This window comes from Orycteropus afer, unplaced genomic scaffold, assembly GCF_000298275.1.
Source record: "Orycteropus afer afer isolate SDZICR_OR568_19922 unplaced genomic scaffold, OryAfe1.0 scaffold00175, whole genome shotgun sequence".
NCBI classification, from domain to species: domain Eukaryota; kingdom Metazoa; phylum Chordata; class Mammalia; order Tubulidentata; family Orycteropodidae; genus Orycteropus; species Orycteropus afer.
This window is the reverse complement of record NW_006921762.1, coordinates 3,994,066-4,011,096: the sequence shown is the minus strand read 5'-3', so window position 1 is coordinate 4,011,096 and position 17,031 is coordinate 3,994,066. Positions and strand designations below refer to the sequence as shown.

At 38.9% G+C, this 17,031-nt stretch overlaps 1 protein-coding gene across 1 annotated transcript in view; it reads right to left on the bottom strand.

Annotated features, from left to right (window-relative positions):
• SLC9C2 (solute carrier family 9 member C2 (putative)) overlaps positions 1-17,031 on the bottom strand; it is a 132,460-nt gene that overhangs the window by 76,787 nt on the left and 38,642 nt on the right. Inside the window, exons 9-10 of the mRNA XM_007947130.1 lie at positions 6,581-6,749; positions 2,858-2,939 (exon numbers count right to left, since the gene is read on the bottom strand). Coding sequence (XP_007945321.1) covers positions 2,858-2,939; positions 6,581-6,749 — 251 coding nt within the window. The remainder of the gene's footprint in view (positions 1-2,857; positions 2,940-6,580; positions 6,750-17,031) is intronic.

Here is a 17,031-nt window from a genome sequence, read left to right as displayed (position 1 = left end):
ACACAACAGCAACAACATCACTACAGAAGTAGATTGCCCAACCTTCCTTCCGAGGAGTGGCTGGTGGGTTTGAACCGCCAGCCTTCTGGTTAACAGTCAGGTGCCTTAGGCACTACACTACCAGAGCTCCCTCAATAGGTAGAAGGGCTGCTTATAAAACGAAATCCTAGGCTTCACTCCATACCTTCAGAGTCAGTGAGGATTGGAAATATACATAAGGAAATTTAAAGACCACTGCAGTAGAAAAACAAAACCAAACCAAACTCACTGCTGTGGAGTTGGATCCAACTCATAGCGACCCCTCCTTGAGTTTCTGAGATGGTATCTCTACAGAAGTAGATTGCCCAGTCTTCCTTCTGAGGAGTGGCTGGTGGGTTTGAACCACCAGCCTTCATGGTTAGCAGTCAAGTGCTTTAGGCACTATGCCACCAGAGCTCCTTCAAATTTGATATTTCTGTTTTCTGGCCAGCAAATCTATAAATCCAAACATTGTAGCATTTTTTAAAAAAAAAATTCTTGAGGTATGAATTTGAAGTTACAGCTACGAGCCTCACTTAACAAAGAGTAGAATTTAATTAGCAAATGAGTTTAGTCTACTTACTCATAACTCCATTTTGCCATGTAGCTTTGTCTTATAATAAAGAAGATTCTGAGGTTTAGTTATTACAACCAAAAATTTATAGGGAAAAAAGGGAAAGAAAAGAAAAATTACTATGATAGAAAAACCCCTGGTTGATCTTGCCTTTGAGTATCAGAGTAGGAGGAAATACAAGGGAAACCCGGACATCACATCCTAAGTCAAAGAGCAGAGAGGTCTGGACCTCTGGTAGAAAGGAAACTGGTGGAAAGGCAAGCCTTCAGGGATGAAAGTAACATCAGGAATGGTTAAGTACTCGGCTCTTAAGTGAAAGATCAGCAGTTTGAACCAAACAGCTGTTCCAGGAGAAAAGACCTGTCAGTCTGCTCCTGTAAAGACTACAGCCTAGCAAACTCTATCTGGCACTTTTAGTCTGTCACATGAGGTCGCTATGAGTCAAAATTGACTCAGCAGCACCCAATTTTACAATATTCTAGTGTAGACTTTAGTGAGAAGCCCTGGTGGTGCAATGGTTAAGCACGGGGCTGTGAATCAAAAAGGTCAGTGAGTTAAACGTCAAAGGAAAACATCTGGTGATTTTCTCCTGTAAAGTGTACAGCCGAGGAAAGCCTATAGTGAAGTTCTACTCCTGTCATATGGGGTCATGAAACAATTTGATGGCAAACCACAGCAACCACAGCAAACGACAGCAGCAGGTTTTTGCTGATTCAAACACACCTCTACACTGCAAACAAAAGCAACCTCCTAACTTGGAGAAAAGGAGAGCTGCCGAAATTGCCCCATTTACTAGCCCCACTCACACATTGGAGCCCTTGGTTTTGTGGTAGACTGTCACAGGAAGTGCTGCAATAGTGTTTATAGGGCACAGGTTCAGAAACTAGCAAGACTGCCTGAGAAGACCCAAACAGATGGATGACAGCTCTTGTAGTAGAGCAAGGCGAATTCACTGGACTATTTCCCTAAACACTACTCTTCCTTTGCCCTTAAATTATGTCCAAGAAACCTTCTGATTACTAATTTGCTATCAAGAAAACAGGTATTCAGAGGGGAATGCTCTAAATAACGGTCACAAGTATTTCAGACTGAAAAAAATTCACTGGTATTATAAACTAATGTATTGATTTTCTGGTTTATCCTTATTCTCCTTTTGAGTGCAATATATGTAAATCTCCAGAAGTCTGATCAGTTCTAGATACTCTGACAAAATCAGGTCTCTACATCAGCAAAGAGGAGGACCAGGCCATGGAATACTGTACTATACTAAGGCCCTACTATAAGACTTTATCTTACCCGTTCCAACAGCCTCCTTCCCCCCGCCCCACTGCCACCTATTATCTTATCCTTGATTTCTCAGTTGTGTATCTATTTGAAATTACATTGTATTTATGCATTTTATTATAAACACCTCAAATTTATTTTGAGAAATAACAAAATAAACAACTGTGGAAATAGACAACTGTGGTAGGGCCTGCTAATTTCCTCCCAATAGCTATTCTGTCCTTGCCTAAGGCATTCGACTACTAACCAGAAAGCTGGCAGTTCAAACCCACCAGCCACACCTCGGAAGGAAGGTTGAGCAATGTACATCTACTTCTATATTGATACTGCCTCAGAAACCCAAGGAGGGGTCACTGTGCATGGGATTTGACTCAACGGCAGTGGCAGTGAGGGTTTTTTTTTTTTTTTTTTTTGGTCCCTTTACCAACAGAATCTCCAAGTTTTGGCTGAGCACACTTCCTTTGGCTCATGGATCCCATGCGTCTAAGTTTTGGCCAATGGAACGTGAATATCAATGATACATACAACTTCTGGATTGTGTCCTTAAAGAAAGCTGTTTGTCTTCCATTGGCCATGCCCCTTTCCCACCTATCTTGGTTGGCTGGATTGTAGACATGGTGGCAGTGAGATAGCTTTAACCACACAGAAAAGGGTAGCATCCTAGAGGATGGAAAAGCAACAAAGTGAGGGAATTTTTTGTCCCTGGACAACATTGCTTGTGGAGCAAAGCCATGCTACCCTTCTGGACTTGTAAGTGAAAGAAAAAAAAGTCTTTTTTCTTATTTAGACCACTGTTTATCTGGTTTCTGTTTAACTGGCTGAACCATTTAAATCAACATCTATAAAGAATCAGTGAATGAAAATGAATGATTTCTAAATCAATTCCTTGAGCTCTATGAGAAATATCCCCATAACTCTAATATGCATAACCTATTTGCATTATTTCCCCTAGTAAATTAGTGAAAGATAGATACACTTTACCTAATGTCCTGGCAGATTGAATCATCATGTATGAATTTATTCCCATAGTCAATAATGATATCACTTGAACATAGAGTATACACTAAAAAACAAAACACACAATTAGAGCCAAAATATCATTAAGTTCTCCAAAGAAAATCATTGTTCAATTAACTACCAACAAAATTCTACCTTAAGCCACATTTTAAAGTCCTATCTCAGATAAATAGGTTGCAGCAAAATGGCTGTTTTGTGGGTACTACCTGAATCTAATACACTAGGGCAGAAATTAATTTTCAACCTGCATGAGAAAAAAATTGATTTTCTATTTTCTGTTAAGAACACTGAGAGGAAAATTCTCCCTAGCAGTCACACAAAGCCAGCAAGGTGGTAAACATCACAGTCACCATGGAGCCTGTAGGCTAAGAGAAATCCTCAGGCAGTGGTGACTATGGGTAGAACAGGGAATTGCACCTGCTGCCAGCATTTACTGGAGCTGTACACAGAAGCTCTGAAAAAGGAGGTAAGGAGTTGTGGTGGGGTCTGGGGAGGTATAGTGGAGAAGCAGAAGGACAACTACATTTGCAGGCCTTGCTTCTGCTATTCATTAGCTGTGTGATTTGGGGCCTGCAGTGTAGTAAATTACTTAGTGTGGCTTTTCTACCCATAAGTCTTTGTAAACTCCAAGGTGGGATTTGCTATGAGCAACTGAGGAGCTCCTGATTGCTGAAGTTGTCCACCTAGAGTATTTCTGTTGGGAGTGGCACAAAACAATGTTCTGGGAGGTTCGTACTCTTTCTCAGGTGCTTAGAGTTCTGATGCTATGATTGGCTAGTTTGGCCACTCTGCTAGGCTCAAAAGGAGGCCTCCTAGAGGCAGAAGTCTCTCTCTGCTGGTTGAGGAAGACGTGCTGCTGAAAGAGACATGCGCTCCTGAAAGAGACACGTGCTGCTGAGAAAGAGACGCAAGAGACACACATTGCTGAGACACCGAGGGACATGCACTGCTGGGGGAGAGATTGTGAGAGACTTGGCTGAGAGATGGTGGGCTGGGAGAGAGACTGAGCATTTTTTCCTGAACTTGAATTGTAGCCTGATGCTTCCCTAAAAAACCCCATAATCTGTGAGTTCTGTGTGGCCACTGCAGTGAATTATCGAACCCAGGAGAGAGGTGGTGGGTGCTTTGGGAGGAACGGTTGGTGTAAGGGCTGGAGGGAGGCAGCATGTCTGGCCTCGCAGGAATAGGCCTTGGGCTATTGATGGTGATTCTGTCTTTCTCTTGTGGGATTAGAGGAGGTCAGAACATGTGGCCTCCTTGCCCTTCTAGCAGGGCCAGATATTTAACCATGCCACGCCTCAGTATTCTTCACTAAAAAATGGAGTTAATAGCAATATCTACCTCAGAGAGTGTGTCTCAGATTTGACTGTTAACAGCCATCACCTGGAGTGCTTGCTAAACATACTGACTCCCAGGCTCCTTCCCTGGAAATTCTGATTCTGTATGTCTGGAGTGGAGCCAAGGGGATTCTTAATAGTAGACAGATTTTGGAAACACTGTAAAAATATATCCAGATGTTAGTTATAATTTCACTGACTTGATTTTAGGCCAATGCCTTGCAACAGAAAAAAAAAAAAAAAAAGGAAGGAGCCTGAGCTCCAAAATGCATGTTGCTTATTTTATTTTTCCTTTAATGCATGGAAGGATCCCAAAATCTACATAAAGCCACAGGTGTGTTTGAACCCCAAATTAATTCCCAGGCCATGCCCACAGATATAAAGTACAAATCCTCAGGAAAAATGTGGTGAGGAATACGATATTCTGTCAAAAAAGCACTTCTTCTTTTGGGAGTAAAGGCATCTAAATTCTTTCCCTACCATGCTACATACAGAAGATTATTCTCTTTGTTTTGATTTCTCTATGTGCAAAATGGAAAAGGTGACAGTTGCTCCAAAAAAGAAGGTATTCTAGAAATATTGTCCCGTTGGGGCCTTTGAGACAGGAGCAAAATAGCAAATGAGAGAAAAGCTACTGTACATATACCTCCAGGTTAAATTTCTTTGGGAAGTGGGAAAGGAGTCTTAAACTTATGTTATTCCAATGGTTTTCTCCCTTTCAGGTTTTGAATTTATCTGATCCAGAGTTGTCGGGGGTATGGCTAGTCTCAGGGATTCTAGCAACTACTCCAGCTAGCCAACACAGCATATCACAAATGACGTAGTCACACTGCCCCAAAACTACCAGTAGATGCCCTGGGTTCTTTGGATCTCTCCTGGAGTCTCAGTACCAAAAAATGCCACCACCACCAGTCTGCCCAGAAATCCACCAAAGAAACCAAGTTTGTTTTTCACTACAAATAATACAGTCTTCAGCCAAAATTTTTCAAGAAATTAATTTTTTTAAATTAGCCCTACTGACAACACCAAATGCTGATGAGGATGTGGAGCAACAGGATCTCTCAATCATTGCTGGTGGGAATGCAGAGTGGTACGGCCACTTTGGAATACAGCCTGACAGTTTCTTACAAAACTAAACATATGGCTCCCATTCAATTCAGCAATCATGCTCCTAGGTATTTACCCAAATGAATCAAAAACTTACATCCACACAAAAGCCTGCACACAAATGTTTATAGCAGCTTTATTAATAATTGCCAAAAATGGGAAGCAACCAAGATGTCTTTCAGTAGGTGAATGGCTAAAGAAACTGTGGTACATCCATACAGTGGAATCTTAGCCACTGATTAAAAAAAAAAAAAAAAAAAAAGCTAACTACCCATGGAAAGATATGAAGAAACCTTAAATGCATACTGCTAAGTGAAAGAAGCTAACATGGAAAGATATATACTGTATGATTCCAGCTATAAGACATTTTAGAAACGGCAAAATTACAGAGTCAGTGAAAAGATCAGTGGTTGCCAGGGGTTCAGGGGGAGGAGGAAGGGGTGAACAGGTAGAGCACAGGGCATTTTTAGGAAATGAAAGTATTCTGTATGGTACTCTATGGTGGACACATGACATTAAGCATCTGTCAAACCCATAGGACTATGTAACACAAAGAGTGAGCCTTAATGTAAACTATGGAACTTAGTTATTAATAATGTATAAATATTGCCTCTTCAATTTTAACCAACATACCAAGGAATGTAAAATGTTAATAGGAGAAATAATGTGAAAGAGGAGGAGGTCTATGGGAACTCTCTGTACTTTCTGCACAATTTTTTTGCAAACCTAAACTGCCCTAAAAAATAAAATCTAATAAAATTTTTCACATGAGCCCTAAAGACATATTTATAACTAGATCCTTAATTTAAAAATTCACAAAATCTTCCTTTAGCATAATTGGCATTTTATTTTTTGATTCAACAGTGTAGGGATTAAAATATCTAGATAAAGGGTTTTTTTTTTTTTACACTTCCTGAGTATCAGGAACTTTACTAAGCATTCATCATCTCAATCTTCAACTGGAAACTGAGCAAGACTGAGGAACCTGCCCAAGGTCACCCAGCCTGTGAATGATGGCACCAGGATTCTAACCCACATCCATCTGACACCACATCCATAACCATCACATGACCATTGGTCCTCTTCACACTGTCAGCATAAATACACTTTCCTCTGATCAACTTTCTACTTAGGAGAATGGATTTTTTTAATCTAATTAAAAAATGGATTAGCTTTATTATTGGGTGTTATGACAAGTGCTACAAAATAAACACAAATGATTATGAGATATGAGTTTTCCTACCATGTGTGGTGACCTTATTTTTGTTTCAGCCAGATTATAAACCTCAGGAGCCAAGAGTAAGTTCAAAACTCCTTTAATTCCAGACCATGAGATAATGACTCCCCATCTCCAACTATTTTTATAACTTGAATGCATGATAACAGGGCTCACTAACACCATAATAACCAATCTGTAGAAAGAGAAACATTAAAAAACATAAATCATACCTTATGTATGAATGTCATTCATGGTTGAAGCCATATTCTAAAAATTGAATTTCATATAAAAATTTTCAGGAAATAGAACACAATGCAGTTTATTGAGAAATTGTCCAAACTTTCTGGGACCAATCAGATCTACTGTCTGAATTTTGCATACAATACTCAAATGTTTTAAAAAAATAATGCTAGATTGAAAAGGCTGGTGGTTCAAACCCACCAGCCCTTCCTGGAAGGAAGGTTGGGCAATCTACTTTCGTAGTGATACTGCCTCGGAAACCCAAAGAGGGGTCGGTATGGTTCGGGTCCAACTCAATGGCACATAACAACAACAACAGATTGAGACTAGACAACTCCCTGAGACTATTGTCCTGAGTATTTTAGGACTTTTTAAACCTTGAACCAAAACTATTCCCTGAAGTCACCTTGCAGTGAAATAACAGATTGGCACACAAAATAAGGGATATTACTAGTGAGTATGTTGTTGCTGTTGTTATGTGCCATGGCGTCGGACTCAACTCATAGCGACCCCTCCTTGGGTTTCCGAGGCAGTATCTCTACTGAAGTAGATTGCCCTATCTTCCTTCCGAGGAGTATGCCATTAAAAAACCATCTATATGAGAGCGAAAGGTCAACAATGATTCTAATGCATAAATGAAAAGATAAGGAGGTAGGGAAAATAGAGCACTGGAAATGGAACAGCCAGAATGCAATTAAAATGTTGACGTATAAAAAAATGTAACTAATGTCATTGTATAAGAGCTCCGGTAGCATAGTGCCTAAGGCACTTGACTGCTAACCAGAAGGCTGGCGTTCAAACCCACCAGCCACTCCTCGGAAGGAAGGTTGGGCAATCTACTTCCATAGTGATACTGCCTCGGCAACCCAAGGAGGGGTTGCTATGAGTCAGGTCCGACTCGACGGCACATAACAATAACAACAATGTCATTGTATAGAAATTGTCAAATGGGACCCTTATTTGCTGTTTATACTTTCTCTGAAAGCATAAGAAAATAAATTATTTTAAATATAGTGCTAGAAGATCTACACAGATACAATGAATTATCACTAACACTGTATGTGCTGTTTGGATTTTCATGGTAAATTCTTGGAGTGATGGGAATTCTTTAAACAAAATTGACAAACTCATCTACTGCCCGTAAGGTCATGTGGTGGTTATGTTTTTGTGTCAACTTGGCTGGGCCTGGTTGAGAGGCTGGGCAGCTGGTGGTAGTTATTTCCCATGATGAGACTGGCAATCGGTTCCATGGTGGGATCTACCACAAGCAGCTGAATAGTTGTTTTGGGTAGGTCTGCTTCCCATATATAAAAAGCAGCTTCGGGAATGGTCTCTAGACTATGGCACGCTTGGACCCTGCATGTAGCCATGTCATTCGTTGCTCAGCAGCCTGCTATGCTCTGCCAACCTTGGGACTTACAATGGATTTAAGTTAATGGTCTGACATGTGATTTGGTAACATCAGGACTGTACCTTTTTACTTGTCAACTTGGGGCTTCTCAGCCTCAGAAGCCAGCAGCTGTCTGAGTGAAGAAGCGCCTCTAGCTCCAGTGGGCCGGGAGCAGGAGGCAGAGCTGGACCCCAAGGTTGAGGGGCTTTCACCCAGCCCCTAGAGCCTGGCACTTTGAACTTGGACTTAAAGCTTCCAAATTGTAAGAATAAACTCCTGTTTGTTAAGGCCATCCCATTTGTGGTACATTTCTTGTCAGAGCGGCACTAGGTAACCAGAACAAGTCACATTGTTTATTTTACAAGATAGTGTGGGAACTGAAAGGTGACCTCTGGGAGTGGTTTCAGTTCCCAGTTTAAAGTGTTTCTCATGGCAACAGTCTCAGAGTTCCTCTAGTTTCTACCAGTCCAGTAAATCTGGCTTATTTTGAGAATTTTAGTTTTGTTCTACATTTTCCTCCTATTCTATCTAAGACAATCTATTGTGTCAGAATGGTGAGTAGTAACCAGATACCGTCTAGTTCTTCTAGTCTCAGGATAGATGAGGCTGTGGTTTGTGTGGGCTATTACTGATCCTGTAGAGTAGTTCCTTCTTTAAATCTTTGGTTAATTTTTTTTCTCTTTTACTTCAGATGAAAAGAGCCAATAGTTGTATCTCTTGCAAGTATTTAAGACCCCAGACATCCCCAGACACTACTCACCAAACTAGGGTGTAGAACATTAACTTTATGAACCCCTCTTATAGTGGATATTGTGATACTCCATCCAGGCACCCACTTTAGAGCTGACATAACCATCCATCAACTGGTAGGAAGTTAAATCCTTAGGTGAACCCTCACAGCTCTGTCCCTCACTGGGCACTGCCCCACTAAAAGTAGGCTAATGACTGCTTGATACAGGAATACAAAGACCTTGTCCCCTTGTCTCATTATGGGACAACTCTGAAGGGCAACTGAGCTCCACCCCTCCCCCCTTGTCATCAAATGGATTCCAATTCATAGCAACTCTATAAAACAGAGTAGAACTGCCACAGAGGATTTTCAAGGGTGTAAATCATTACAGAAGTTGAATGCCTCATCTTTCTCCCATGAGGTGGCTGGTGGGTTCAAACAGCCTAACAGTCCAATGCTTTAACCACAGTACCACTAGAGCTCCTGATGAGATCCACAGCTCCCCTTAAATCATCTGAAGTCTTAGTTAAAACTGCACCGTGGGCCAGCTTTCTCCTCTGCCTAATCGTGCCTTCCTCATTTGCCTAATAAACCTGCCAACAACTCTCCCAACTCTCATAATCAGTCTGTTTCCAGGAAACTCAAGCTATGACTCTTGAATATGTAAATCTGACAGTGGGTAGGCATTGTATAGATTCCTTTGTTCTCTCTCCCCACTAGCTATGAAGTCCATTACTTGAGATTCCCTTATGAAGGTTATCTTTCCTTATATTACAATCTGTTGCTTATTTGCCTTATCTCTCTAACTAGATTATAAACTTCTTGAGGAGAGGAACTGTGTTTTACTCAACCCTTGAGACTTCAAACAGCAAGCTTTGTTCTGTTCACACAGCCACTCCTTTTCAGAAGAAGAGACATGGGTTACTGTTTGCCTGGGATGGAGGTGGGGGTGTGGGGTGTCACCAGAAACCAGAAAACAAAACAAAACAAAACAAAACCCTATTCTTTGACTTCTAAGTTGAAAGAAGCATTTATCTTTTAAGGCAAGAAATATAGCAGGTGTGCATAGCTATATAGTCCAGAAACTTGAAAGCAGAACAGGCTGAATCAGTATCTCCCATCTCCAGACTAACAATTCCTAGGAGGAGAGTGTCTCTATGTCCCCCTCAGTATGGGGACCAGAGAGAAGACAGCAGGGGACAGTCCCTAATTGTAAGCAGAGGTGTCTGACATGCTTTTTTTCCCAACTAAAGTGAAAAGTTGAAGAATTCCTGTAGGTCCTAAGTCAGAGACTCACAGAATATCTGATAAAGCAGGTCTGCATACTTTCTAGAGACCAGCACAGTAGGGGAAGCTTGTAGAGTAATTAGCAGTCTTCCTGATAACTGAAGTATGGATGGGAAGTCTGACAGTCTCTCAGGGTCATCATCAACTTGAGGGAGTTGTACGGAGCAGTCCTTACCAGCCCATGTGTCCAAGGAACACCCTTCAAGGACATCAGCAACTAGTGCCAGAACAGAACTGGCTAGATATGGTCCATAGTCCCTTCCATTGCCACCACAATTGGCCAATCACAAACAAGATCATCTACTCCACTGCTTATACTCATTCCAACAAGAACTGATCAGTCACATAGAGATCTTCTCCCACTGTTTTAATGTCAACCCAGAGGTTGAAAAGAAAAGTCGGAGGTGTTTGTTTTTAAGTATAAAAGAAAAAAGAAAAAAAAGTACTGCTGTCAGGTGGATTCGACTCATAGCGACCCCTCTTTGGGTTTCTGAGGCAGTACCTCTACGGAAGTAGATTGCCTGATCTTTCTTCTGAGGAATGGCGGGTAGGTTTGAACTGCCAGCCATCTGGTTAGCAGTCAAATGCCTTAGGCACTATGCCACCAGAGTACTAGGCTCTAATTAATTTAGTAATCCATGTAGAGTAAGTCCACCAGGGTCAGGCTTACAGTGATATAATAAAGATGGTTCTAATTTTTTCAGCACTAAGATCTGTTATAACAGGTATTAAATTACCTATACAACCATATAAGGAAAAAATTTATTCAGATCATATATATCACTGCCCAAGTCAGAAACTATCCCATGTGCTCAATGGCTATTGAAGAAAAATCAGAGTTCCCTAGAAATGTTGACTTTAACAGCAAAAAAGTCAAATAAATCTCTGTTAAGCTGAAAATCCACTATACTTTTCTTTTTCTAATTTTTTAACTTACCACTGGGAAATCTTGAAGTCTGAATATTTTTAAAATATCTTCTAATGAATTTCAAAATTTTATTTTTCTGATTTTTAAAAATGTAGATAACCTCACAAATTCAAAGCTTTCACTCTGCCTTCAAAGGCCATGAGTTTTAAATGCCCTTTCACTTTTTTTCACATAGTGGAGTGTATTAACAGATAATGTTGTTGTAGTTCTTAGGTGACATCGAGTAGGACCCAATTCACAGTGACTTCATGTAGAATAGAATGCAACCCTGCCTGGTCCTGAACCATCCTCATCAAGCTTGCTATGCTTCAGCCCATCATTGAAGCCACTGTCTCAATCTGTCTTATTGAGGGTCTTTCCCTTTTTCACTGACACTCCACTTTACTAAGATTTGTCCCTTATGACAATATGCATATTTTGAGCAACTTCCAACCTGAGGGGCTCATCTTCTGGCACTATATCAGAAAATGTTTCATAGCTGTTCATAAGGTTCTCAGTGGCCAATTTTTTCAGAAGTAGATGGCCCAGTCCTTCTTCCTAATCCATCTTAGTCTGGAAGTGCTGCTGAAACATGTCCACCATGAATGACCCTGCTGGTATTTGGAAAAACTGGTGGAATAGCTTCCAGCATCACAGCAACACACAAGCCACCACAGTATGACAAACTGACAGACAAGTGGTGGTAACAGATAATAATACAAATTTCCTATTAGTCCTATTAGTAAAAATACACATGTCATAGATGGTGGAATAGGCAGACAAGCTACACAGACTCTCTACAATAAAGCAACAAGAAATCAATTGAAATAGATACAGAAAATAATCCCGGAACCATGAGTCTTGAAGGGAAGGATAAAGAAGTGAATTAAATACCAACTTGTAGAATAACCTGAATGAAAACAGCAAGAAAGGAGACAAATGGAGTGGTGGACTGATGGCTGGCCTGATGGCACAGCTATTCTGAATATTTGCAGGCAGTGTTCTGATTCATGCAGCAACTTGATAATTGGATCCACTGGCCAAGAAAGTCTTCACAAGGAACTGCACCATGGCTGATGACCAGAAAGGTGGGAGAGAGTCATGCCCACATGATCCAACCACATCTGCACCTCCTGCAGCCCCACCTATGGGGCAAGGGCCACCATCTGTTTCCACACCAACTGGTCAATGATAGATAGGGCCAATATCAGCTCAACTCACACTCAACTGCTCTACACAAATAGCTAACAGAGATCTGTGCACACATTCTCATCATCTATGAGACAAGTGGTGAGTGCTTAAAAACTCCCAAACTAGTGAACATAGTAGCACACCAGCCCCACCTGCTTGGATATACAAAATCAACATAAAGCCAAAAAAAACTGGGCAAATCACACCAACATACAATCACCAATTAAATATAAATACAATGATACCACAATGTCTCAGAGCCTACTGCTAATTTCAGTTCACATAAAGAAGATAAAGTAGTACAAACAAGGAACCAGAATACAGAGCTAGAAATCTCCCTGCAGAAGAAGTGGCATTGGAACTACCTGTACTGAATTCAAAAGAATTATTTTTAGGTACCTTCAATAGACTGAGAGACAGAACAAGGAAAACACTCACAAAATCAATGAAAATACTAAGAAAACTAAGAAAAATACAGACATAACTCTAGAACAATTTAGAAAAACAATACAAGAACAAAATGACAATAATAAATTCATACCTTCTGGTAATTACACTGACTGTAAATGGATTAAATGTACCAATCAAGAAACAGAGGGTTGAAGAATGGATAAGAAAACATGACCCACCAATATGCTGATTATAAGAGATACACCTTAGAAACAAAGACAAAAAGAAACTAAAAATCAAAGATTGAAAAAATACATCATTGCAAAAAAGAGCAGGAGTGACTATATTAATTTATGATAAAATAGATTTTAAGACAAAAACCAACATAAGAGCCAAGGAAGGACATTATATAATGATTAAAAGATCAATCAAAAAAGAAGACATAACCATAATAAATATATATACACATCCAGTGAAATAGCCCCAAAATATATAAATGAAACTTTAACAGAACTGAAAAGACAAATAGATGACTCCATAGTAATAGTAGGAGACTTTAATATATCACTGTCAATGAAGAATAGAATTAGAAAGAAAATCAACAAAGATAAAGAAGAACTAAATAATACAATCAACCACCTTGACCTTACAAACATATACAGAGCACTTCACCCAAAAGTACATTCTTTTCCAGTGCACATGGCACATTCTCAACAATAGACCATATTAGGCCACAAAGGAAGCCTCAATAAATTTAAAAACATCAAAATACCGCAAAACGTCTTCTCAGATCACAATGCTATTTAACTAGAAATCAACAGAAGGAAGACCAAGATGGGGGGTGTGGGGTGTGGTGGAACAAAACATGGAAACTGAATAACACTCCCCTTAAAAACTACTGGGTAACAGAAAAAATGAAAATGAACTAAAAAATTCCTTGAACTAAATGAGAATGAAAACACAACATACCAAAATCTTTGTGACACAGCAAAAGCAGTAATCAGAGGGCAATTTATAACAATAAATGCACATATCAAAAAAGAAAAAAGAGGCAAAATCATTACCTTAATCCAACATCTCCAACAATGAGGAAAAGAGCAATGAAAAAAGGCTATGGTCACACACACACACACACACACACACAAGAAATAATAACTATTTGAAAAGAAATAAATGAAGCAGAAAACAGAAAAAAAAAAAAAATAGAATTTACAAGCCCAGAAGTTGGTTCTTTGAAACAATTAATAAAATTAACAGGCCACTGGAAAATTTAACAAAGGAAAAGAAGAATATGCAATAACACAAATAAGAAATGAAATGGGTGATACCACAACAGAACAGACTGAAACAAAAGGGATAATACCAGGATACTATGAAGAACTGTACTCCAGCAAACTTGAAAACCTAGGAGAAATGGATAAATTTTTAGAAACAGACTACTTACCTAAACTAACACAGACTGAGTTAGACAATTTGAACAGACCCATAACAAAAGACGAAACTGAAAAGGTCATTTAAAAAAAAAAAAAAAAAAAAGCTACCAACAAAATAAGTCTTGGCCCAAATGGCTTCAGTGGAGATTTCTGCCAAACATTCATAGAAGAGCTGATACCAATTCTACTCAAATTATTCCAGAACAAAGAAAAGGATGTAATACTCCCAAATTCATTTTATGAAGCAAGCATTACCTTAATGCCAAAACCAGGCAAAGACATCACTGGAAAAGGAAAACTACAAACCATGAATATAGATGCAAAATCTTCAACAAAATCCTAGCCAATAGCCTCCAATAATATATCCAAAACAATAATACATCATGTCCAAGTAGAATTCATACCAAGTATGTAAGGATGTTTCAACATTAGAAAAGTAATGAACGTAATCCATCACATAAGTAAAATAAAGGAAAAGAACCACATGAGCAAATCAATCAATGCAAAAGGACCATTTGATAAAATCCAACACCCAATCCTGATTTAAAAAAAAAAAAAAAACTCTCAGAAAAGTAGGAATAGAAGGGAAATTATTCAACATAATAAAGGGCATATATGCAAAACCAAAAGCCAACATTATTCTCGAGAGAGACTGAAAGTATTCCCTTTGCAAACAGGAACCAGACAAGGTTTCTGTTATCTATCACCACTTCCATTCAACAATGTATTGGAAGTTCAAGGCAATAAGGCAAGAAAGAGAAATAAAAGTCATCCAAATTTGTACAGAAGAAGTAAAGCTATTCCTATTTGCAGATGATATGACTCTATACATAGAAAATACCAGAGATTCAGCAAGAAAACTACCAGAACTAATCAGAAGATTCAGCATAGTGGCAGGACACAAGATCAACATACCAAAATCAGTTGGATTCCTCAATGTCAAAAAAGAGATCTCCACAATGGAAATAAAGAAAACAACATCATTTAGAATAGCTACCAAAAAAATAAAATACTTAGGAATAAATCTTACAGGGGACATAAAAGATAAACACAAAGAAAACTAAAAAAACACTACTACAAGAAACTTTCTAAAAGAGATTTACATAAATGGAAGAACATCCATGCTCATAGATAAGAAGACTGAACATTGTGAAAATGTCAGTACTACTCAAAGCAATCTATATATTCAATGCAATTCTGACCCAGATTTCTTCAGCATTCTTTAAAGATATAGAAAAACCAATCACTAATTTTACATGGAAAGGAAACAACTGTCAGAAAAATAAAGCACTACAGAAGAACAAGAACGAAGTTGGATGTTTCATGCTCCCTGATCTCAAAACCTAGTACACAGCCATATCATCAAAACAGCCCAGTATTGGTACAATGACAGACACAAAGATCAGTGGAACAGAATTGAGAACCCAAAAACAGATCCATCCACCTATGGACAGGTGATCTTTGACAAAGGGCCAAAACCTATTAAATGGGGAAGAAATAATTCCTTTTAACTGTCTCTTTAAAAGTCTTTAAATGGTGCCAGCAAAACTGGATATCTATTTGCACAAAAATGACACAATACCTCACAATATACACTAAACTAACTCAGTATAGATCAAAGACTTAAATGTAAAACCTAAAACCATAAAGTTCATCAAAGATAAAATAGGGGCAAACTTATGGGCCCTAATTTATGGCATAAATAGACTTTCAAGCATAACCAAAAATGCAAAAACATCAGAAGATAAACTAGATTACTGGGACCATCTAAAAATTAAATTTTTATGCACAACAAAAGACTTTTACAAAGGAGTAAAAAGAGAATGTACAGATTCAGAAAGAATATTCAGCAATGACATAGCTGACAGGCACTTATCCCTGAAGTTGAACGAAAACTCCAACACCTCAACATCAAAAAGACAAACAATCCAATTCAAAAATGGTAGAAGACATGAACATAAACTTCATCAAAGAAAATATTCAGGTGGCCAACAAACACATTAAGAAATGTTTGCAATCATTAGCCATTAGAGAGATGCAAATCAAAACAATGATGAGAGATCATATCCAGAAATAATAGCAAAGTTCAACAAGACAGAGAATAACAAATACTGGCTAGGATGTGAAGTGATTGGGACTCTCATATACTGCTAGTAGGACTGTAGAATTATGTAACCACCATGGGAAAAGGTATGGTGGTACTTCCTTAAAAAGTCAGAAATAGAAATACCATTTGATCCAGCATTCCCTCTACTAGGAACATACCCTAAAGCAGTGACATCCATAACACAAATAAATATATGCATACTCACGTTCATTGCAGCACTATTCACAACAGCAAAGAGATAGAAACAACCTAAGCACCTATCAGTGAAGGAATGGATGACCAAACTATGGTACATACACATGATGAAATACTTTGCAGCTAAATAATAACAAAGAATCCACAAAAGACCTCATAATGTGGATGAACTTGGAAGACATTATGCTAAGTGAAATGAGTCAATCACAGAAGGACAAATGCTGTACGAGTCTACTATTATAAAAAGTCAAGGAAAGGTTTATATATGGAAGGAAAATTTCTTTGATGGTTACCAAAGATAAGAGCAGAGGGGAGGGAAAATTGCTAGATAAGTAAGAGACAACTATTGATTTGGGTGAAGGAAAAGGCAATATACCAAGAGCGAGTGACCAGAACAATAACTCTAAGGAAAAGGAAGACACGGTTAGGTGCACGAGAGGTACAGATAATAAAGGTAAATACTTTTACATATACTATACTGCATTATCAGGAGCTCTGGTAGCATAGTGGCTAAGGCACTTACTGCTAACCAGAAGGCTGGCGGTTCAAACCCACCAGCCACTCCTCAGAAGGAAGATGGGGCAATCTACTTCTGTAGTGATACT